This window comes from Calypte anna, chromosome Z (assembly GCF_003957555.1).
Source record: "Calypte anna isolate BGI_N300 chromosome Z, bCalAnn1_v1.p, whole genome shotgun sequence".
In the NCBI taxonomy this organism is placed as follows: Eukaryota; Metazoa; Chordata; class Aves; order Apodiformes; family Trochilidae; genus Calypte; species Calypte anna.
The window spans coordinates 14,308,276-14,333,072 of NC_044274.1; the positions used below are offsets into that span (position 1 = coordinate 14,308,276).

The 24,797-nt window shown below is 37.0% G+C and overlaps 1 protein-coding gene across 5 annotated transcripts in view; it reads right to left on the reverse strand.

The window, feature by feature from the left end:
- RICTOR (RPTOR independent companion of MTOR complex 2) overlaps window positions 1–24,797 on the reverse strand; it is an 88,041-nt gene that overhangs the window by 9,419 nt on the left and 53,825 nt on the right. For all 5 annotated transcript variants that reach the window (XM_030466875.1, XM_030466878.1, XM_030466874.1 and 2 more), the window contains 13 exons: window positions 23,738–23,784; window positions 21,329–21,464; window positions 20,547–20,746; window positions 19,478–19,604; window positions 12,305–12,469; window positions 11,758–11,834; window positions 11,563–11,641; window positions 10,624–10,733; window positions 8,115–8,202; window positions 7,250–7,342; window positions 6,262–6,368; window positions 5,384–5,613; window positions 3,632–4,661 (listed from right to left, as the gene is read on the reverse strand). In XM_030466875.1, coding sequence (XP_030322735.1) covers window positions 3,632–4,661; window positions 5,384–5,613; window positions 6,262–6,368; window positions 7,250–7,342; window positions 8,115–8,202; window positions 10,624–10,733; window positions 11,563–11,641; window positions 11,758–11,834; window positions 12,305–12,469; window positions 19,478–19,604; window positions 20,547–20,746; window positions 21,329–21,464; window positions 23,738–23,784 — 2,489 coding nt within the window. The remainder of the gene's footprint in view (window positions 1–3,631; window positions 4,662–5,383; window positions 5,614–6,261; window positions 6,369–7,249; window positions 7,343–8,114; window positions 8,203–10,623; window positions 10,734–11,562; window positions 11,642–11,757; window positions 11,835–12,304; window positions 12,470–19,477; window positions 19,605–20,546; window positions 20,747–21,328; window positions 21,465–23,737; window positions 23,785–24,797) is intronic.

The window sequence follows — 24,797 nt, forward strand, 5'->3', positions numbered from 1 at the left end:
CATATTCACACAGTAGACCTGGGACTTGTTATTCTGTCAAACTACAGCTACAAGTTTGGTTTTTAGTGTCTCCAGTTGTATCTCATGGTTTGGCAGTTCCTTAGGTAAGAAAATGTTATTTGAATGCCCTAAGACTGAGACTTGGAAGACAGCAGGATGGAATTTCTGCTTAAGGGGCTTTATAGCCTGCAAAACCAACTTGCCAGGATTCAAAATTTTACAGCCAAGACATGGTAAGTCAAGATTTAAGCTTTTAAAGTGCTAACTGTCTCATTTTGAAATGTATGTATACAATGTCCCTCCCCTGCATATTCAGGAACTCCAAGCTGGCACATCCCTGCAAACACAGAGCTTGAGGCTGCTAAGGCACCAGCACTGCAAGCAAGGAACACTCTTCTCATCTACTCTAAAGGTACTACCCATTAGATCACCCAAGCACAGAGAAGGAATGTGCTCAGTGTGAATGCACAAGGAACAAACTAGAACCTGTGCAGCAAGCAGCAATGAGACTAGCAGCCCAAGGAACAAAGAAAAGCAGTAGTCTGAGTAAATGCCACAAAAGAGAGGAGGCTGGAGACAAGTCCTCAGTGCTCAAGAGTCCTGATGATGGAAATTTCACATTTAGGCATCCGTCATTCTACTTATCACTGAAAATAACAAACTATAATAATGTTTTCTGCTAATAAACCTATGTAGACGGTCTACATGCAGTGGATTATAGCTTCCTATTAAAATAGGCACACCTCAGAATGATTTTTTACTGTATTATTGCAATACATTGGGATCTAAATTGGAGAGTAAGTATGCTTGTAGAGCTATGAGGATGATTAAGGGGCTTGAACATTTCTCCTATGAATAAAGACTGAGAGAACTGGGGCTGCTTAGCCTGGAGAAAATAAGGTTAAGAGGGGATCTTATTAATGTCTCTAAGTATCTGAGGGGTGGGTGTCAAGCGAATAAGGCCATTCTCTTTTCAGTGGTGCCCAGAAATAGGACAATGAATAGTGAATTTAAGATAGAACATAATAAGTTCCATCTCAACATAAGGAGAAACTTCTTTACTATGAGGGTGGCAGAACACTGGAACAGGTTGCCCAGAGAGGTTGTGGAGTCTCCTTCTCTGGAGACTTGAAAATCCCACCTGGATGCAGCCACAGCCTACTCAAGGTGATCCTGCTTTGGCAGGGGCATTGGACTAGATGATACCTAGAGGTCCCTTCCAACCCCTCACGTTCTATGATTCTATGATTTTGTTTCGTAACTTTTTGTCTTAGAACTAAATTTTAATATTTTTTTTAGATGGCCAACTAAAATGTCTCCTTATCTCTCACAGGTTAATATATTTACACTGAGGTAAAACTAAATTGTCAAGGTTTGACCAATTTAAGTTGAAGACATTATTATGTAATGGGAATGTGCAGAACACAAATTATAAGTTATCAATAATTTTCTTGCTACAAATTCTGGCCAATGCTAATTACTGTAGCAGTGGACTTGTAATACAAGTCAAGCCATGCTTCAAAACCCCAAAATCTACCAAGTGCATTATTTACTTCATAATAAAACATTCTCCAATTACTCTCAACGTAAAATTAAAGATGTATTTTTCCTAAACATCTGTCACTGGTTTTCCTAGAAAATCTGACAAAAACATTAGTAGTGATAAACAGCAACAAATTTTCATGAAAGCCCATCTCAAAGGGCTCAGTCACACAATCAGGACTCGAGATGTGCAGACTAACATTTTTGATGGGTTGTTAAAAGATGGAGGGGGAAAACTGAGCCTCTCAAAAGAATTAATGCAAAGGAATAAGCTTTTCAACCTTTTGAATAAAAAGATCAACTAGAAACATCAAAAATCAACTTAGAGCTGTTAGCTGCTATAAGCATGTTTATCTGTCAATGGAGAATGAGTCAAAGATGATTTTTCTGAAGACTGAGAGAACATGTATGCCTTGGCATACAAAGAGGGACAAAATATTTCTTTCCAATTTATTAAAGAGAAGTTGAGGACATTACTTATCTGGAAGTAGTAACATACCGTGAAATTAAAAGTAATATAATTTTTCAGTGCATACACTCAGTTGTAACCAGTAATTAAAACATATACTGGCTACTTCAGTGTTGCCAATCACTTACATTAGTAACTAACACAACCTGAATATCTCTTGTAATATGTACATCTGCAAATTTGTTAACCTTCCAAAGAGAGACAAGCACTCCAGTCATTTCAGTTCAATGTTAAACAGGTCAGTTCAAATCCTTGAGCCTAACCACTGACGTAAGAGATCACAAACAGCTAAGCACCAGGAACACTGCTCGTATTACATTGCCTGTTGAGAGTCAGGGTGAAAGCCCACTGCAACACGGCTGCTTTGCATATCAAAGGCATGACTGCAAGGAATGGTACAGTGTTACTACCCCGGCGGCAGAACCAGTGTCGCCACCGAAATGACACCGATTTCTTTCTGCATGAGCACAGGAAGCCAATGACAGAGCAAGAACAGCACTTGTGTCTTCCAGGGGGAAGCAGCTTAACCAGTGAGTCATCTTCAACCTAATCTGCACACCCAGTCTAGTTCTAACCCAACTAAAAAAGGGAACAAAACTTACCTTTTATGGCATCTTTGAGGAATCATGTGAAAATACCAACAAATGAATGCTCGTCTTTATAAGGACAAAAAAGCACAGTAATAAGCAGTCACTGCATACGCTCATCTGAGTATGTGGAGTGCAGTTCTGGGACTGGGCACTGTTAAGCACAGTAAGCAGATGACTGGTGTATGGGTAGCTTCACCATTTTCTCTAATCTGAGAGAGGATGCTTAGCTAAGAACAGAGATAGATACTGTCTTTTCCCTTTCCCAGCCAAGTGAAAATCCAATGAGCTAGCTAAAAGATGATTTGAAGAGAAATTTGTTAGAATAGCTTTTAAGAGAAAGTTGTTAAACTGTGACTGTAGCTGCTGGGAACAGGGTCAATGTCATGAGCTAGATATTTTACATAACCATCCAATTAGTCTTCAGAACATCTAATATTACTCAAAAATAAAGAGGTGACATTGCCATCTAAAAATAAATGCCATGAGTAAAATCTCAGCTCTCTTATAGCAAGGAAGCCAAATGCATTTTTGTATTAGTGGTATCAGTATGTCACCACCGGCTGCAATGTCACAGTGAACACGAATATAGCATATTGGCATGAGTCCCTGTTCTAAAACCTCACCAAGTTACATGAAGAAAATTCTCTTCTGAAATACGCTCTGTATACATGGACAATTCTGTGCAATAGCAACTTCAGTAATGCTAGCAGTACAACTGCATTTAAATACCAAACAAGTGAATCCAGTAAGCAAATGTGACAAAAGGAAGCATTTTTCTTCTGTCACTAACAGCATTAAAAGCGCTGAGCATAGCTGTGACAGCTGGGCTTCTCTGACAGCACTTACAAAGCTGTGAATTCTCATTCTATTACATTATTCACCTAATACTACTAATACTAAGAGAAATTATGAATCATCCTGCAACAATTGTCATTTTTAGGTGAACTTGGAAAAAATACTAGAAATGTGATTTCTGTGTAATTGCTTTTAAAACTCTGAAGTAAGAAACGAGGGCACAACAATCTCTTACCGGCTTGGGGTCAGCCGAGAATCCAGGCTGCCGGACTTCATAGTAATAGTGTCAGTAAACAGCACGTCCTTTGCTGGAGATGCTAGGGCTTCTGAATGAGACAGTGAAGGATGCATTCTCTGTTGTTGTAAGCGTTTTAGTGTAGCATAGCCAAAGGCATCTCGAGAACTTGTGTAGCTAAAGTTATAGTCAGCAAGACTTTTTATTGTAGCAAGAGAAGGAGCTTTAAGAGATTGGGCTCTTCGGGGAAGTGTATGAGAAGACCCTGGCGGTACCAGCGATACAGAGTTAGATTTTGAGAGAGGCAGGTGGTTAGACTGTGGTGTTGAACAGTGACTTGGTTTAACTGTTTTTGTGCTTACCACAGTACTCAAGCTTCCACAATCAGTATCTATATTTGTAGTGTCCACACCTACAGTCTCCCTGGAAGGGCTAGAGCTCATTGAACTTATGCCACTTGTTGTGGTATCTGTATTAAAACTTAAGCTACGACTCTTGAAATGTGTTTGTGTAGTACCATCTCCTATCAGCCTTTCTCTGCTTGTGTTTTCCCGCTGAATTTCATTTCCAAGACCTTTCGGCAGCTTCAGATCATTTTCTCCAATACTTGGGGTACTATCAGCATCTTCCATGTGCTTACTTCCGACAAAAGAAGTTTCTAATCGTAAAGTCTGGATTTTAGGAACTCTGAAAACAGGGTTGAGTTCTTCCCCAGCAGGAAAGTCTATGCTACTGGAAGGTTCTGTCACTGTACGATTTCGCCTCAGGCCTGATTTACTGTCAGATGATGACAGCTTTCCTCCTTTTGGATCACTGCTACTTCTGTGTTTTTTATTAGGTAGAGTAAGAGAGTTTAGAATGCGATTTTTCACAAGCCTACTAGAAGAAAAAAATGGAAAAGGACTACGGTCTTTGTCCTTTGACGGTCCAGGTCTGTCATAAAATATTTGTTCTGCATCTTCAGTAATATCTAGGAAGAATGTACTAGTGGAAGTACTACCAAAACGGTCATCCTCCATGATGAACATACCTGAAATTATATGAGGATTTGTCACCGAAAATTGACATTTCTTCAAATTGTATAAAATTATGATAAGAGGTTAGCAATTGTATAGTAGTTGAAGTGGAAGACTATGTGATCTACTGCAATTTTAATTCAATGCTTTTTCAGCACATCTTGGTAGCATAAGTATTTTGAGGAATACCTGAGCTGAAAGTTTCGTTACTTCAAAAGAAAAGCCACACCACCTTATTTCAACACAAGCACCCAGCTAACAGGGTCACAACAGATGCTATCGCATAAAGACATTGTATTTCTGGATTTAAATTCCAAATACCCATAGAGAAATTAAGATGGATTAGATACTCAAAATATACAAGAAACTTAATGTGGCAATACTCTGTGTTTACATACACACAAAGAATATATGTCTTTATATTCCAGAATATTTCTTCGAGGACAATCCATTGAACACTGACTGTTTACTGCATGCCGATTTCTGCAGTTTACAGCAGTCCAGGAAGCTCCCCACGACTTCACATGAACACTAGTAACTTGTCCTGATGCTGAAGTTTCTTACTTCTATACCAAATGTAAAGCTACATTTCCCTGAACGCATATAATTTTGTCCCCTTGCCTGCACTCTTTCCTGCAACATCATTTGCCTGCACCTTGCCCTTCCAAGAAGTTCCTAAGAACACCAAAATGCTGTTTCATGGTGGGTTCTGTTTGTTCTGTTCTTGTTAACTTACTTGAGGGAGCAGATTCACTTTCACTGTTATGCCTTGAACTGGTGGACTCAGAGTTCAAGCTAAGAGTGCTGGGTATAGAAGAAAGTTCATTGCAGAGCTGCTCCATGTCATCAGGGACCACTGGCCAAGGCTGTCTACGACTGTGTCTTACTGCATCCCAGTTGTGATGCTTCAAAATGTCACATCCTTGTTTAGTTTTGGCTATTAGACCAAGCACGTAGACACAGGTTCTGTATTTAATGTATATATAGAAAAAAAAGAGCAACGATAATAGCATCTAATTTAACTAAGCTTATTTAGAAAAGAGACAGATTTAATATAATTCAGCAGATACCTGACAAAACCAAGTAGCTTTTTGTTCATTTTTATTTCTAAGTCAATGGAAGCTTCAGAAATGCACTAAAATATCTGAGAACAATATTCTGTTCAAAACCTAATAATTACATTATTTTTCTACATAAAGTATAAAAGCACCTTTTTAAAAAAAGAAACAAGGGCAAACATTAATGCAGAAGCAATACTAGGAAAAGATTACCTATGCATTCTTTTAAGGATTTGAAAAAGATATTGAATAAAAAGGGTGGCATAATAAATTGGTTCAATTAGAGATTTAATTGTTTTTTGAAAAAGGCTAAAAGCAGTATGTACCTTTTCTTTTTAGGTTTCAGTTGCTTACTTAATGTGTTTTTCAGACTTCCTAAACAACTCTACAATTGTATAGGACCGAGACCAATATTCAGCCAACGATCTTTCATAACAAAATTCCAAATGAGTGAATGCACAATTATATTCATGTAAATGAGATAATTTCTAAGGCTATTTGTAAGCCTATAGCAACTACAATCTATAAATTTGATGTATAAATCAGATACACATACCCTCTAACAGAGAGAACTTCACAATGTTGGGCAAGCGCCAGTATATCAGGAACTACATTCTCTTCTTGAAGCAAGTTAAGACCCCAATTTGATGATCCAATATTGCCCTGAAATACAAATTTGACAAGTAAGTTTTGATTTTGATGTGATCTGCAGCTCTATCAGTGTAAAGCTTCAATACTTTTTTTGGTAGCATAGTTTCAAACCACATCTTCTAAAAGCAAATAAGATATCCGAGTACCCTTTTTGGCATCTCCTACTCATACAAATCCAGAACCAGGACTTGAACACTATGAGTAATACCTACAACTGCTCACAGTGTACTATGTATTTCTAATTTTACCAGCTATACCACAGCCAGCAGTATGAATTCTGTTTACTAACCTTACCCTCTTCCTACATAGGCATTTTATTACACACCTACAGTATTGTCCAGTAATAGTCACTTTGGACAAATGTTCCAAAATAAACTCCAGGGATGACAAGAAAGAAGCAGATAAAGAGATGAAATAGCAAAGCCCATTCAGAAGTATAGGTTGGACAGGCACAGGCACCAGCTTTTCACTTATCCCAAGAACCAGGGATGTCATCACAATATATACTCACATATATTAACAGTGGAAGCCAGTTTTCTTCCAAAAGCATTGGATTTTGGACAACTGAAGCAAACATATTAAGATCAGGCTACAACAACTTGTAACTACTGGTTCCATACAAATATTATTGCTACATGTGGCATTCTGTTCTTTTTATTTGTAAAAAATAAAAAATACACATAATTACTATGAAAAAACTCAGAAAAGGTGTAGTTAGGAATTTCTAGCCTAGTCCAGTTACAATAAGACTTGGAGAGCAAGCTTGGAAGAAATATACACATTTTACAACAAAAACTCTAATTAATAATTTAACAGGATTGTATTTACTTGGTTCAGAATCAAGAGTCATAACAGAACACAAACTGCAAAAATTTTGTAAATCTATTACTAACCAAAGCCCAAAGGGCTGCTTTCAGCTGCTTAATTCCTTCCCACTTATCCAGCATTGGGGAACGAACAGTGTAACTCAGATCTGTAACAATACTCTGAAAGAGAAAACAGGATTAAAAAAATAACAACACAATTGAAAATGAAAAGGATACCTCAGTTAATCAGGTTTTGTTGTATTTTTAATAAGGGTAAAACGCAAATTCAAACAATGTACCCTCAAAAGAGTAGTGGCAGTCCTGTATAAGCACAAATTAACAGCAATAATAATACAAGTAGAAAATTGTAATATAACCACTTATGTAATCAGGTTAATTCAGATTTTATAAAGATAACAGATTAATCAAACACCCTGGAATATATAAGCTTACCCTTGAACTCTGCAATATTAAATTCATTATATCATCTTGCAAGCCCTCACTGAAAACTAAATAATTTAAGCTACTATGAACTGGCTTAGGGTTTGTTTCCTCAGCTTTTCAGGCTATCAGAAAGTCAACTTTATTCCCTCATCTTTATGCTTTTGTATGCAAAAAAAGAACAGTAACAATTTTAAGTGTCAATATATAACACATAAAGACTGAAAAAATATTTCTATTGGTGATTTGCTTTCTGCTCTAGGATTTTACCAACAATTTCAAGAATAATGTTGAGTATTTCTCTGATATTTCAGTGCCAGGAAGGAATTTTACATGAGTCTAGAGAGCAAAGACTGCCTTTACAACTTTTTTGTCTCATGTAACTTAAGACGTTCAGAATTTACTTTCCATTGACTTTAAATACCATCTTGTTTGAAACTTATTTTAAAAGTACAGTACTCATACAGTATTCTTTAAACTCTTTCAAGTTATAAATAGTTGTTATCCTCACCTGAGACTCCAATAAATGGCAGCCCGTTTTATGATGCACCAGTTGGCCATAAAGGTGAACTGGCAGGTAGACGTGTGGTCGCTGCAATCTGGCAGAAAGAGAAATTTTCACATTTTCCTTTAATGTAAATTACAGTGTAGTGTAAGGCAAAAATTACTCCTGAGTTTTTTGTGGAGAAAGAGGAATCTTTTGGAGAATTTAGAACAGTAAATTCCAGTTGGAAGGGAGGTACAATGATCACATAGTCCAAAAGCCTGACCACTCCAGGGATAACCAAAAGTAAAGTATGTTATTAAGAGCATCGTCCAAATAGCTTTAACATTGACAGGCTTGGGGAACCAACCACCTCTCTAGGAAGTCTACTCCAGCATCTCACCACCCTCTAGATTCCTAATGTCCACTATAAACCTCCTCTGATGCAGCTTTAAGCCATTCCCATGTGTCCTATGAATGGATGCTAGAGAGAGGAGCTAAACAGCTATATCCTCTCTTCAGGAAGCTGCAGAGATCCAGGAGATCCCCCCTACACATCTTTTTCTCTGAATTAGAAAAGTCTTCAGTCCTCAGCTGCTCCTCACAGGACATTCAACTCTTCAACCTCCTCTGGGTGCATTCAAGTACTTTCACATCCTTATGAGAATGTGGGGCCCAGATCTGCAGACAGTCCTCAAGGTGAGACTGCATCAGTGCTGAATACAGCAGAGTAATCATCTCTTTGGACTGGCTGGTCATTTAGCATTTGATGCACCCCAAGACAGGGTTTGCATTCTTAAGCCTGATGCTGACCAGCAACCCCAAATCCCTTTCTACAGGGATGTTTTCCGGCCACTCCTTTCCCAGTGTATACTTGTGCCCAGCATTACTCTGTCCTGTGTGCAGATTCTGACATTTGGAATTTATCAAATTGCATCCCATTAATCATAGCCCATTGCTCTAATCTATCTAGAATCCTCTCAAGGCCTTCTGTCTCTCATGACAGTCAACACCCAAGCACCTCCAAGACGCATTCAACTCCTGCATCCAGATACTTGATAAACTGACTGAAGAGACCTGGTCCTAAAACTGAGATCTGAAAAACACCACCTGGGACGGGTTGTTGACTAGATGTAGCCCCAATCACTGCACCACCTTGAGCTCTGCTTTTCAGCCAGTTCTCTACCCAGTGCGCTGTGAACCTGCTCATTCCAGAGCTGAAAAATGCTTTCAGAAATGCACCGTGAGGAACAGTATGAAAAGCCTTAACAAAATCTGGAAGAACTACATCCACTGTCTTCCCTTCATCCACTAGACATGTGACCTTATCACAAAAGGATATAAATTTATTTTAAACAGGACTGTCCCTTTGTGAACCCACACTGACTGTGCCCTGTGGCTGCATTGTTCTTTAAATGCCTTTCAGTAGCAACTAGTATAATGTTCTCCATATTCTTGCCAGGAACTGAGGTTAGAAGAACAGGTCTGTAGTTCCCTGTGTCTTCCCCTATGCCCTTTTTGTAGATTGGAGTAACACTGGTTATCTTCCAATTAGCAGGGATATCCCCAGTTTCTCAAGATCTTTGCTAGATGATCAGAATGGGTCCTCCCACAACATCCACTAGCTCCTTCAGTATTCTGGAATGAATTCCATCATGGATTTGTGAACATTCAGCTGATACAGATGGCCCCTTACGTTTTCTGTGTCGATTAATGGCAAGTCACTGTTCCCACACTTGTGATTCTCTGACTCATAGGATTGGGCAGTCCAAGGTTTACCAGTATTATTAAGAACTGAGGTAAACAAAGAATAAGTTGCTTTTTCCTCATCTGTTAGTTAGGTGATCATCAACAAGTAGTTGTCCCATGTTCTATTTAGGCCTCCACTTGCTATGAAAGTACTTTAAAAACCTCTTACTATATTCTTAAAAACTGACCTGCAATTGGGGATTACTAAGCCCTCAGAAAGAGATTCCCAGGGTACTCCACCAATTAGCTCCCTGAGTTTGCTCTCCAGAGAGAGCTCTCTGAATTGCCCAACTTATGAGTACTAGCATCCTGGTTGTACATACTGACCACAGCATGTCTTTTGTTTCTCATGCCCCCCAGTCCTCACCCAATGGCTACGAACCACATCATCACCACCTGTGGAGGCTGCAAATTGAAATCTCTCCCTTAAATATAAAGTGACTCCTCCACCTCACCTGCCCTGCCCGTCCCTCCTGAACAGCCCAGAGCCCACTAATTCAGTTTTCCAGTCACAGGACTCAGTCTACAAAGTCTCTCCAATACCAATGATTCTGAGAGCTGACCAGGACTTCCAGTTCAGCATGTTTGTATTACTGCTCATGTTGGTGTACAAGCATTTCAGCTATGCTCCTAATGTTCCCAGTGGCACTGCAAGTTTCAGGCAATACCATGCCAGCCAACCCTTGGCTTACCTACTGCAATCCTATTGGTACCTGCTTCTCCCATCAATTCTAGTTTAAAGCTCTCTTGATCAGTCCAGCCAAAAGATGCATTTTCTCAAATTTACCTTTGGTTGCTCCGACGAACATAGTTATCACCATCAACAGGTTTGCGGTATGTTGTAAGTGCTTCGTTAAGTTGTTCCTCAATCAGTTCAACATATTTTAAGTTATATTCCTAAAAGAAGACAGAATACGTTTAGAGGTTTGCCCTTCTGCAGTATAATACTTCATAAAGAAGGAGTAAGTGAAGTGCTCTTCAAGGAAGGCTAAATTTCTTTGTGATCTGAAGGTGGAGCTCACAAAAATTAGCACACTTATACATATTCGTGAATTTGCAGAGCTGATTGATTGTGTAATTAGTTCATTGAAATTGTTAAATAAGAAAGGAACGAAGGATCTACTTCACATCTGTCTTGAACTTCAATAATCTCAACATAAATAACACCACACAATTCAGTATTCCGAGAGAACTAACAGCTATTAGTTAATGAAAAAATTGCCAACAGGAACGAGATCCAGCACTTACAATCAATTATGAAAACAAAATAGGGTATTTATCTATATTTACAATATAGAGTTTTACTCTAGTCATGACAAGGCTCTGTTTTTCTTGATGGGCTGGTGTTCCTATTCTCTTCCTAACACAAGGTAATTTTGTCTTCATGAGCTCTAAATTTAACTAACTAGCAACAACCATGGGTAACAAGGATCTTGAGAAGTAGTAATCTTCACACTTCTCTAGCTCAGATCTTTTAAAGCAGCTTACTTTACAAAGTCCTGAAATATTTGCCAAAGTATCAGAATTATATAAAAGGCCTCAGCAAATCAAAAGCATGTACATACAGAGGAGCTGTAGCACTGTAAGCCCCTGTAAACCATTTTCAGCAGAATCCTAAGTCACTGAGGCAATAATTGTACTGACACTACAATACATATATGTATGAACAAAGAATATTCTTAGGAATCTTTCGCCTTCTAAACCTCCATATTCACACCAGCATTACCTTTTGCCACTTTTCCATTTGTTTTGTTACATAACCTCTTTCATTTAGATATGAAAACCCCTTTGGGATGGACAGAAATCTGTAAAGAAACATAAAACAGTTAATCTCCACTTAAAACAAACCACGTAATTTGAAACAACCCAAATACTGTTTCTTTTCTACAGTGTCAAGTCAACCAGCATATTTAATATTTACCTTAGGAGCAGAAGCAAACCCTTGTCTCCAAGATGAGAAAGAGCTGGTTTCATTTGGATAAGGGCATGAAGATTGGCCTAAAATAAGAAAAAATGCACAAGGAGTATCTGAGCACTACATAATTCTGAAAACGACAACAATTAAAATACGACAGCAACAAAGCAGTAAGTTTTTCAACAAAGAAATATCAAAAAGCACTAACCTCATCCTAATATTATCAAATATAAGTACCTTCTTGTCATTAAACATGTATTATTTCACGAAAAAGTGTAATGGCCAAAATAGGTGAATTAATCTGAATATATCTTTATGTAATTTTATGCCTTAAAAGCAGGCATATATCAGAAGCCTACATTTCCTGTCATTAATAGTACAGTATTTTCAGCAAGGAGATCTGTAAACTATTATGAACTTCATCAGCGACAACCAGGAACAAAAACTATCAGTAGCTTCTGCCATACTTTCACTTTGTTACTGGAAGAAGGGGTGGGGAACAGCTTGAGGAATAGCATACCAAGAAAAATTTGAAAAGGGAAAAGATGCTCACCTTGTCTTCACATGCCTCATCTAGAATATCAAGTGCCTCAGAAGAAATAGTTTTATTTTTATCATGTAACTGGGTCACCAGTAACTCAATCCCCCAATTGCTGAAGAACTCCACATTCGCTCTTAGTAATACTCTTAAGTGTTTTGTTGCATACAATCTGCAGCTCTGCAAAAATAAGGAAAATGATTTTTTGAATGGAAAAAAAATAGTTAATGTCACCAATGATTTACCACTCTTAGAAATACATTTCAATTAACATTTTAAAGCAGGCAGCTCTGATGCACACTTTATGTTTTAAAATTACAGCTTGTTGGAGAGCTACTTCTATCTTATCATATGGGAAATTTGAGTCTGAGAAGTAATCTGGTCACGGCAAGTCTCCTTGGAAAGGCTTTATCAATTAGTCATGCAACATGATAGCACCTCACAATGCTATCATGGATTCACAGGAAAGCCACCATGCAAGTGGCCTGTAGAATTGTATATACTTTCAGGTATGCAGTATTTTGCAAAAAAACTTTTAACGAGTAAATAACAGAATCGATGTGGAATTTATTTTAAGAAATTTTTTTTCCAGAAGTATCTGATCTTCAGGACTTCTCATGAAGTGTTTAATATAGAAAAATGTTATTACCTGTAATAAGACAGTTTCCCAACACCTAGTTTACTACTACATATTTCTCCATAATATTGGAATGAAATAAGTGCTTTTCAGTTCCTGAACAGCTGTTCAAAACTTGTGGAATAAACTACACAAACTTACTAACATCATTTTCTATTAGAAAAAAATAGACAATAGAAGAGATAAGGCTTAATCTGCAAGAATTTGCAGTGTTCTGGAGTAACCACAGAACGACCACGACAATGTATACTTATTAGGAAAGGTATTAGCTATACTTAGACAAGCATAACTGGAAAAGCCAGAATCAGGTACTCAAATCTTTCTTCAGGTCTTCAGTCCCTATACCTTTATCACTATGATAGCTATAATCAAGTAAATTTTCTGCGTGTTAAAATATAAATGACCTATGTTGGAATGCGTGTGACCATGTGTACTCCAAGAGATAGATAAATTGGTCTGAGTTGGAAGGCACTACCTAGGTTCACAATATCTTCTGGATTGCCCTTTTTCCACCAGAAACACTTGACAAGCAGCAGTTGAAAGAAAACGAGAGTAGGAAATGTGATTATGCGCAGTTCATTTTAAAATAACTTGTCCCATTACTTCAACTACAAATACCATGTGCACATTTCTACCTATTCAGTACATAGAGGATTAGTTTTTGGAGGGGAGGCAGGAGTGATGTAACACTCTGTGGAACAGTAATTTGGAACTCTGACCTAGGCTGCACAACCATTCTGAAATGGCTTGCATCCCATTAGTGGTGTGCCTTGTATGGGCAACTGAAAATAAACAGCATCTTTACTGAAGATGAGAACATGAGCCACTATGGCAAAATGATCGCTTGATCTAGATGCTATATCCTTAAAGAATAACACAATAATATGAAAGAAGAATTCAATGTCACATAGTTCAGACGGCTAAAAAGGATCATTGTTACTGACGTAACTCGACTGTGACACTGAGAACAAACGATAACAATGCTCACTTCCTAAAATACTTCCTGAACAGTAATTAATCTAGCCAGATAGCTAGTAAAGAATTAGAATAATTTTTATTTTCTGTTTGAAGAAGAAAAAGGGAGGAAGGAACTCATAACTTTGATGGGACAATAAAACAGCAAATGAAATTCACTGCAAATAAAGTTAAAACAATGAACTAAAATGAAAAATTAATACCAGCTTCAAACATACAACAGGCTCTAAGTCAGTTTTTTCTACCCAGGGAAAAGATTTTGGCATTACTAGTTGTCTGGAAGTGTTAGATAGTGTTCAATGGCAACCAAAACCAGTTAAAATACGCAGAACAAGAAGAGTCAGCAGTGTCACTAGTTAAACTCGATGAGTGTTGACATCTTGGACACTGTGTACCAGTTCTGGTTTTCCTACTATCATCAGAACGAAAAAGAACAATTAAAAAAGGGTAGAGAACAGCAGAATAGTGCTTTAAGTAACTGAATGTATGGAAAAGGGTCTTTCCAATCAGGAATGACTCAACAGACTAAAGTATATAAACCTTAGATCAGGGGTTGCAAAATACCCACATGCATTTCAAACAGTCCTAAACCCTTCGAGCAAGGCCACAACCTTTGTGCATCAAGATCACCTCTGCGCATTTCCTAGAATAGCTGGGTAAAGCCCAGCCTTGCTTTTCCAGATGAAGCAAAACTCCAGGATGTTGTGACTTTTGATGAGAACTGACAGGTATGAGAGAACAGACATTCCTCACTTTCCCTCATGAATGAACTACATGATAAACATAAAGCCCAGTACTGAATCTGTCAGAAGATTTTGAGACACTTAGATATGAAGGAAGAAGTCAGAGGTCACTATGCCCAGCTGATTACAAGCAGCTTGGCAGAGATGCCAGTAGATGTATCCCTTAGCCATCTATGAATATAAAACTTCAGGTCATGAACTGAGGCACCTGAGGCCACATGGGCTACTCTGTCATTTCTACCATTCACTGGCAGAAAGGCAGCTGAGGCAGTATCAGTTTGCTTCAGCAAATTAATGTGACCAAAGCACATCTGGAAGTAGGTTAAGATGTGCTTCTGCTTCACTGATCGCACAGATATTTGCTCTGTCCATGGTTTTGTTGTGCACAAAATGCTGCTCTCTCTTTTTCAGGCTAAGCTGGCTACAGAAACTGCCTTCCTTCTTCACAGGCATTTATTAGCAAATGGCTAATAAACCTGCTTCACAGCTCCAAGCAGCTTGAAAAGGAAGAGAAGGCTATAACCTAAGCTTATTCAAGAAAAAAAACATCTTCAGCATCTGAAATATATGAGGTATTAATAAATGTCTCAGAAAATTAAAATTTCTGAAGGGAAGAAGCCTAACTGGAGATCATCCTTCAGCCTTACAAAATGCTGCTTTTAAGAAACGACATCCAGTTACACAAATTTTCATTGCTTTACAAGTCAATTTAGAAGTCAGATGCAGCATACAGAATCTAAATCACAATTTCTCTTCTGGATTATGAATACAAACCCTTCCAGAGGCTTACACTATAGAGGCTCAACTCATCCAACTAGGTCCTTATCAGAAGTCCTTAAAAAGAAAAGATGAAGGGGCTTGTGACTTATTTGAATTGATTGTATTTTTATTCCTAATCTTAGGATTCACTTGTCCAAGGTGACACAATATCAGTTCTGGAAGTACTTAAAAATACATTCTCCTTATGGGACAGAGTATTAAGTGCTACAAACTCTGCTTCTCCTATCATCCTTGCTAAATATTAAGTATTAAACTTTTTTTTGCTGTTGACAATGCTGCTATTTCAAAATTCTAGACCATAAAATATAGAAAACAGCGGATATCTTCCTCTAGCATCTAAGCAGAGGCACTTCCAAATTACTCCTCAGTTAGTGAAACTGTCCATGCAAGTATTGTCCAGTTCAGTATTCTTTCAGCTATCTTATCCTCTTGGAATTGATTTCAGATTAATATCTTAATATAAATATTTTAATTTGCCAAATGCAATTGTTAAAAAACACTTGCATTACTAAGAATACAGTCAACAGAAGAATAATCTACAAAATCCTTTGTATTAGCTTTTTACACTTTAATCTTCTACCTGGAGAATAAACATCATAAATACTTGAAGCCTTTTGTCCAAGAGAAGATATTGGCATTATAGCATAAACCAAACACTGCCAAAGGGTTTCTTGATAGGTCACCTTTTTTAGTGGTTTTTTCAAATTTTATTCAGTGAAATCTTTTCTTAAAAAAACCCTTTCTACTAGCTGAGACAGTCTATTCTTTCTGTGATTTTCCTCTTTTAGAGGGATTTTTTTCCTATGAAATCCAAGAATTCCAAACATGCCAACTAATTAAGGAAGCAAAATACCCTGACACAGTTTACTAATCTCTCAAGACTCAGTGTTTCACAATGGAAGTCATGCTCCGTTAAAGAGGTTCAAACAGTAAAACTTCTCAGATTTTTAGTATCCCGATAGCAAAAGATTACTTTATATTTGTGATGAACAACAAGCATTCATTTTTAAAAAATATTTCTTAAATATGTTAGCATATTTAAAAAAAAATATCCAACAAGAAAACATTGATGGGATTCTCACAGAATTGCAGTGTACAAAAATCAGGGTCCAGTCTCAACTATTGTAACACTGAACTCTAAATCTAAATCACACACATCTCAGTTACCAACTTTCCTAGAGACAGCTGTGGTTAAAGACATGCCATAAGCGAGTGCACCCTAAACTCTGATATTAAGGACAGTTGACCCATATTATGCCCACATGAGGAAGGTCACACTTTCACCTGTCAGGTAAGTCAGTTCCTGGTAGCTGACAAGAAACATTCCAGTATTTCTGGTTTTTTATTTCAAAAGACTGCCAAAACCAGATAGTTAATCTCTGCTGTTTCCCTAGACAGTACTGCCAGATCCAGGCATCAGTGTGAGACCGGGAAATGGAAGCACCAGGACTCAGTAGCTATGAACCATTAACATAGGCTCAGACCTTAAACTATCATGGATATGAGAAGGTATCAGTGTGTTTGGCAAGAAAGATATCTGACTTTAAGGCTAATTATTTAGGTTTGAGCTTCAAAATCTGTGTTCTTAAGTTTCTGAGCCTGTAGAATGCCTCTTAACTGCCTGTAGAAAATCTCTTAACTTAGTTTTCTCCAAAAAGTTCAACTTTGACACCTGCCATGGTCTAGTAATAAATATTCAAGGTAATGTCTGTGATCAGCTCGTAACCTCCACTCTCATAATGCTACACAGACAGAAAGGAACATGTTAAAGCTGGGGGCTCTATAAGCTTTCTTAATTTCTAAGGTGCTGGAGTGATGTCTATGCTATTCATTTTTGAAGGACAAGAAGTACTTACCACCTATTGTTCATTAAGCTGAATTACAAACACACAGTATTTTTAGTTATCATCACTACGAGCAGAAGTAGGTCTAACCACCTTCTGGCTTTGAATATGGTATGTTCAGACAGTATCTACACCCACTTGATGCCAGCCTACTGACAGCTTGTGATACCTCAAGCACAGATGAATACATTGTTTGTTTTTTTCCCCTCAGTACCATAAAAAAAAAAGACAACAACAAATAAGGAAAGTAGGTCTTTATAGGACATTTGGAAGGAGATCAACCCATTCCTAGCTAAATAAAGCTTCTTATTTAAATACTGAATGCCTGAAAATATTTGGAACTATCTCTGTCAAAACAAAATTTAAATCTTCATACTTTAGATATCAGAATAAAGAAATCTTCCAAAATATAAAGCACAAACTAATTCATAAAAAAATGCCTCAAATTATTAGTGTAACTATACACATTGAAGAGATTGTGACAGTATGTTTGGACTTCTTTCTAATTGTTAACTAGCTGCATTTGGAAGAAAGTGAGATGCTGGAGAGCCATGTGTGGCCCCTTTTAGTGAGGCAGAAATAACTCTACTGGCAGGGATGGAGGCAGTACCCATTAACACTAAATCTTAATGAAAATAGTGAAATGAAGTTCCACAGAATTAACTGCTTTTAAATGATAACCATCTAACAGGACCTTAGAAGTCTAATAAAGACACAGATGTGTGCTCACAACATGGACCATGGAATATTCTGGGTTGCAAGAGACCTCAAAGATCATCTAGTTCTAGCTCCCCCTGCCATGGACAGGGATACCTCCCACTGGCACATGTTGCTCAAAGCCTCATCCAACCTGGCCTTCAGGACTTCCCGGGAGAAGACATCCATAGCTTCTCTGGGCCAACTGTTCCCATGCCTCACTATCCTCACAGAAAACATGGCTTTTAAATATCTAATCTATATCTACACAGCTTCAGACTAAAACCCCTTGCCTTCTCTGTTCCCAGAGCCTCCTCTTCTCCAGGCTGAAAAACCCCAACTTTCTCAGCCTGCGTTCATAGAAGAGGTGCTCAAGCCCTCTGATTTCTTTGCGGACATCCTCTGAACTTCTCCAAGAACTCCATGTCCTTCTTGTCTTGAGGAGCAGAACCGGACACAGAACTTCAGGTGGAGAGTCTCATGAGAGTGGAGTAAAGGGGGAGAATCACCTCACTCAACCTGATGGTCTCACTTCTTTGGATGCAGCACAGAATAGGGTTGGCTTTCTGGAACAATATTAATTTGTTTTCTTGCTCACTCTAGGCAGAAAATAACTCTGAAGAAAGGATACCAAAGTCATCACGCCTTTGAAAGATTACTTAAAATAGTAAAGTAGTAAGCTTCACCAGCTTCTTTCAATAAGTCATTCCTTGAACCCAAATCTTCTCCATTACTCTCAGACTGCACTCTTTACCCATAAGAATCATCACATCTTTGACAGGGTCAGAAAAATATCCTCAATTTTTTTCTTTCCCTCTCTTCTTCTAATATATGAGATATTTTAACCTATTATCAACCTTATTCCTTCCTGTATCCACTCTAGAATACATTCTGCCTTGTCCAGATGGAACAGCTTGAAGAAATGAACATTATTCCCTTAATTTCAACTAACTGTAATTTCTCGAAAATCAATACTTGCTATGTTACACCTTTTCTTAAAAGCTCAAGAGCTTCTTTTTCACTCACATTCATGTATTCAGAAACAAAAATCCCAGTGCCTGTTTCTGAACCACTCCTTGTTCCAGGAGGTATAGCTTCTACACAGTTCCACATCAGGAACCTTCATCATCAAAACAGTAACTACCAACAGAAGGTTAACATGATTATTATTGCCAGAAATACACATCTCTGTGTATGAAAACATCTTCACAATTGATTTAGGATGTCCACTGACCTAGACAATAATGTTACACTTTTTTTATACTTCTAAAGGCCTTACCCTCCTTCATACACAAGAGAAACCTCTTCTACTTGAATACTTTAATTTATTGAGCACAAATACAACCTATGGTGTGAAGTTCACAGTAAATTCTAAAGCTACCTTAGAAGTAGTTTCATTTCTCTGGATTAAAAAAAAGAAGAAAGGGATTACCTTAAAAATAAAATCATACACTTTGAATAAAAAAATGAATGACCAGTAAGAAATAAAAATGGAATGTAAGTTTGAACTTACATCAGTAGCTGCTGTAAGGATTTTAGACAGGATGACTCTTGCTAACCCATCTCTGCTGTAATCCAAACTAGAAACAGTCAACTTCAACAAGTGATCCTGGTTCTTCAAAGAACAAAGATTAAGAAGACTGGGAGGACAAGAGGAGGGAGAAGAAAAAAAAATAAATTAGTTTTTGAATCTGCTCAAGCCCATTTATTTACTCAAACAATAATTTTAACTGAAGTGCTTTGAATTACCTTCATTTCTATAAATGCAGTATACAAAGTAAGTTTTTGTATGATACTCAAAATATACAAATTGTATGAAACAATAATTTTGTCAGCACACTTTAATTGGAGATTATGAGTACAAAAAAACATGCTAATGAATCCCTTTAAACAACCACTCACTGGAAAATGTTTTATGTATAAAGCTATCAGGTCAGTCCTATTAACTGTGCAGATTTTACTGTAAAAGCAGTTTTCTGAAGCAAAAAACAAACCCCTGCATTATAATAATCAATGAAAATAACTTTAAAACAAACAAACAAACAAACAAGCAACAAAAAAAAACCCCAGTATTTTGTCAAGATACCTGTAGTTTTGCTTAACACTCACTGCATTTAAAATTAATGGAAAAAAATTTAAAATTTTCAGCTTTAAAGTTTCAGTCAAATATAATGCACTGAAGTTTAGGTACAACATAATCACATTTTACAGTGTGATAGTTTTTGATGGCTTATGATGACTTTGTTGGGTTTTTTTGTTTGGTTATTTTGGCCACCTCCCCACTTCCCACCCCTCAGTCCCCTTTCTTTTCAGTAAAGTCAGTATTCCTGATATGGATTTCTGTCAGAGAGATGCGTACAAAAAACAGTAATCTATTTTGTGACACGATGTCCAATATCTGTTCAGTAATAACAGATGAAAGATCTCTTCGTAAAAAGAATTGCTGAATACCCCTTCAACTGGGGATCTTTAAGTAAAGTTCAAAGTTTTAAGCTTTACAGAACATGATCCTCATCCACAGTTTACAATTTTCATAACTATTCTATCCATAAGCAAAATTCAAACAGAATAAACACACTCACCACTGAAACACATTACATTTTTCAAGCATTTTCACTCCATGAGGGTGACAAGAAAGAGTACCAAAAAACAGAAAGTAGTGCTGGCTAAGGGTATTTAGTAACCCATTGTTTTGAAGACTACGTTCAGGTTTCATTCCTGATGAAGAGTTGAGCCAAAGTACAATATCTTTAACCAATTCCTCCAGGTAACCTTGTCCATCCTAACAAAAAAAAAAAAAAAAAAAAAAAAAAAAAAAAAAAAAAAAGCATATACTAGTAAGAGAACTCTGTCTCTCTCCATTACTGAAATCCATAATTTTAAATTTGAGATGTACAACAGCAATGTGGATATAAAACAGAAATGCTGGCTAACAAACACAATTCAGATGAAAGCAAAATGTTCAAGTCAAACAAAAAATTTAGCTTGGAGATATCTTAGGACCAACTTGATACTTTCCAGGAAAAGGATTGTTCAATATTTTGATCTGGCCTGAGGCACAGAAATTTTAGCACACATTAAGAAAGCAGATAAAGGAAGAATATCCACTGAAAAGAATTAAAAAGCTCCAAACTCATTTTGCATTTAATAAAGCTGTATTTAATAAAATTTGTAAGTTGTCTTCCTCAGCGTCTTACCTGGACAATTCAACATTTTGTTACATTTCTTAATTACACTGATCATTTTAGATTTAACACTCAAGAGTCTACAGAATACTTTAATAAAACTAAGGATTTTTTCCTCCAAGTGGCATACAGCAGCACTACTCATGCTATCTCTAGTCTTGTAGCTTAAAATTTCTCACCTCTTCTGATTCAAGAAGAAATTCAGTAAACTGACAACCCACCACAGTGAGCTGCTTAGCCTTGGCATAGTCCAGATCCAGGTTGGCATACAGTTTACTGCTAGGCTTGTAAAAATATAGCAATCTCCTTACAAACCTAGGGAAGTAAAAAAGAGTTTGCTATTTTTTAGTATGATAAGGACACTCTCACAGTCTAAAATGATACTGTTATCACTAAGTTAGCTTACTGGCAATACATTTTCAAAAGTTATTGGAAGAGTAGCAGGCAGCAGTAATGAGTCTATCCAGGCACGCTCTTAAAGACGCAGCTGTACTTTGTTTTAGAAAGGGTTTTCTATGCCATGACTTAAAATAAGCAAAGGAAACCTCTGCTTTCTCCTTCTCATTGTCATGCTTACAATTTATTCTGCTGTAATTTATCCTGTGAGGAGTTTCAAAACCTATACTCTCTGGACTTAGAAAGAGCTAACTAAGAATCCATTACGTGTGCTTTTTCAGCTATAATAGTTATATATCATAGCTATAATAATAAATTAAAAGTCTGTATTTATTCAACAACATTGTTTTCATTCACCTCACTTAAGTATTTCTGAAGCATAACACAGTGATTGCAAATACACTCTCATTCAGACCTCTTGAAAGCACGGTGAGCAATATAGCTTGAATTTTGGATTGCAGGAATAAATATTCAAAGACCTTTCCCCTGCTGATTCTTAGTAAAAAAAATAAACCTACATTTTTGCTTTAAAAGAAAGCAAATATTCTGTCTGAAGGCAGATACGTCAAGCATTAAGAAAACTTAAGTAAAAGCACTATGTCTTTAGATAAAAAAAAGTGAGAGTAAGCCACTATGCCCAACTATAAACAGAGGACCAGTAAGAAAGAAAATCTAAGGGCTTCTTTAAATTTTGTCAAATTACATGCATTTTATTCTAGGTTATCAGCAATACATAGGTGCATGCTTAAGTATGTATGTATGCATACATGTATATACACCTTCATGAGTATAAAGACAAAAATATTTGAATTTTCACTTTAACAGCCCTAAGATCATCACAAGAACTGTAACAGTACCCCTCCCCTCCTGCCCTCCCAAAAAATATATTTATGGAATGACAAATAAATGTACCTTGCACTTTGAGAACAAGGTGGCTGAAAATTGTTATGATCAGACGTGAAACCAGACAGATTCAGGCCTTAATTAGTTTTACTTATATGAGAGCAACATTTTAAAGACATTAAACCACCTAACCAACTATACAATGGAAGGGATGAATCAACTGCAGAGGTTTTACAATAAATTAATCTAGATTTTGTTTATTTGGAGTTAAATTACTTAGGCACTGAACAATGCTCAAATGCAGCACAAAACCAGGAACTGTAACATCATCCCCAGGTAGGGAAGTAAAAGTAGGGTGGGGGTGGGTGTCACAGCTGGGTACAGATAAGCCATTAACACTTAATAAAGAAAGCAAAAACAAACAAAAAAAACCCACAGACAGACGTGAAACACAGACACACAGACACACACGCAGAGCCACGCGCAGACACACACATGTGCAGACACATCGACACACACGCACACAGACACACACACAGACACACACACACAAGCACAGACACACAGACACACACACACAGACACACACACACACAGACACACACACACACAGACACACACACACACAGACACACACACACAGACACACACACAGACACACATCAAAAGAAAAAATCCCACCAAAACCAAAACAACCAAAAAAGCCCCCAGAACAACACATCAGCAGGATAAAAATACAAATGCAAAATTAAATTATTGCCATCATTACAACAGGACTACCACTTATGATGGGTAAGCTATATAAAAGCAGCCTGATTATTTTTTAATAAACATTTAAAACGGAGCACCATTTTTGCAGGATATATTATAGCTTTAGATTGTTTCCTCAAATTCATGGGAAAGTGCCTTTCTGTGTCTACAAATACAGAACTACTTTCCAAAGTAATTCAATCAAATCAACTTCTAACAAGCATATTTATTCAGAACTAATTACTGTTAACCCACACATATCCAGAAGTAATAAAAGCATCTTAATGTCAGCAGACATGAAAGGAAACAGTGCTGTACTGGGCTTTCTTGCATTTATCTTCAAATAGGGTGCTTACAAAGCTGGTTTGTTTCTTGTTAAGGGAAAAAACAAAGCACCTGTGAATATAAAAGAAGCCACTAAAGCGTAAATATTATTTGTTTATTTAAAGCAAATATTGCAACCTAATTATCTAAATTTACATTTTACATTATCTAGATTTTTACAAGTGTGACATATCCAATGAATAGTTTATTGCCATACTAAAAACATTTTTTCCACATTTCTTTCTTCAAAGGACATCTATATAACTTTTACATACCTGTGCAATTGTTCATCTTTATAGTTCCTTAGATTTACATTTGGCCACTAGAAAAACAGCAAATATAGCATTATATGAAATTTGTACATCAGTCCTTAATTATTTACTAAAATTTACTCATTGCTATTACCCCTTGAATTATATTGAAAAGCCCACACTTGTGCTCCGAGAACTATTCAGTTTTGTTCTAGAGAATGACAGATAATGTCAGGCACATGCTATGTGTGCAAGTCCAAAATTCCAATGAAAACAGAAAACATGCCAATAATTTTGATCTGTTTCTTCTCTGCAAACAACAAATGAATTTCAGTAAGAGGAACAGGAAAATAACTTCTTGTTGTTGTATTAGCCAGATTTGTTTTAAAATAGCCATTATTTTGTTATAGCTTACTTAAATATTGGTTATTCGAGCTGACACTCTGTAAGATGTTTTTTAGAAAATCACATGAAAACCTAATAATGTGCTTTGTACCCATCTTTTCTTGCTACTGTATTTTGTTTTGTCTCTGTGGTTTCAGATTTATTCTGGCTGCTATTAGTAAATAATCTTATTGGAAAGGGGGAGAAGAAATGCAAACATTTTCCTTTCCTACTTGACAGGTTTACAGTTCCAGCTGGTATACATAGAGTGCACTAGTTAACGATCAGTAAAACTGACTATACTAGTAACATTGAACCCACGGTGCCAGAAAAAAATATGAAGCTCTGCTGTCAAAGACAAGTTTCCATCCTAAACAGGGCCCCTTTTGCTGCTCTTCCAGCATCTTAGCAAGTTTACCAGGTAAAAAGGCAGTAAGGGACCACAGAAGATATAAGATGTGAGGTCATTAGAAAGCTGATGCTACATGGCTGTAACAACAGGGCAGAGACACAGGGGAAGTGAGTAGCCACATGAAATAGCAAAGTCAAAACAATGGAATCTGTCATCTCTGGACTCAAGATAGACCCCTCTGATAACAGTATCTTAATTTATGACGCTATTGTGCAGTTTAACAGCAACAGAAGTGGTTATTTTCAAACCAGAAAACACAAACTTCTCATTGTGAAAGACACAAGGCCC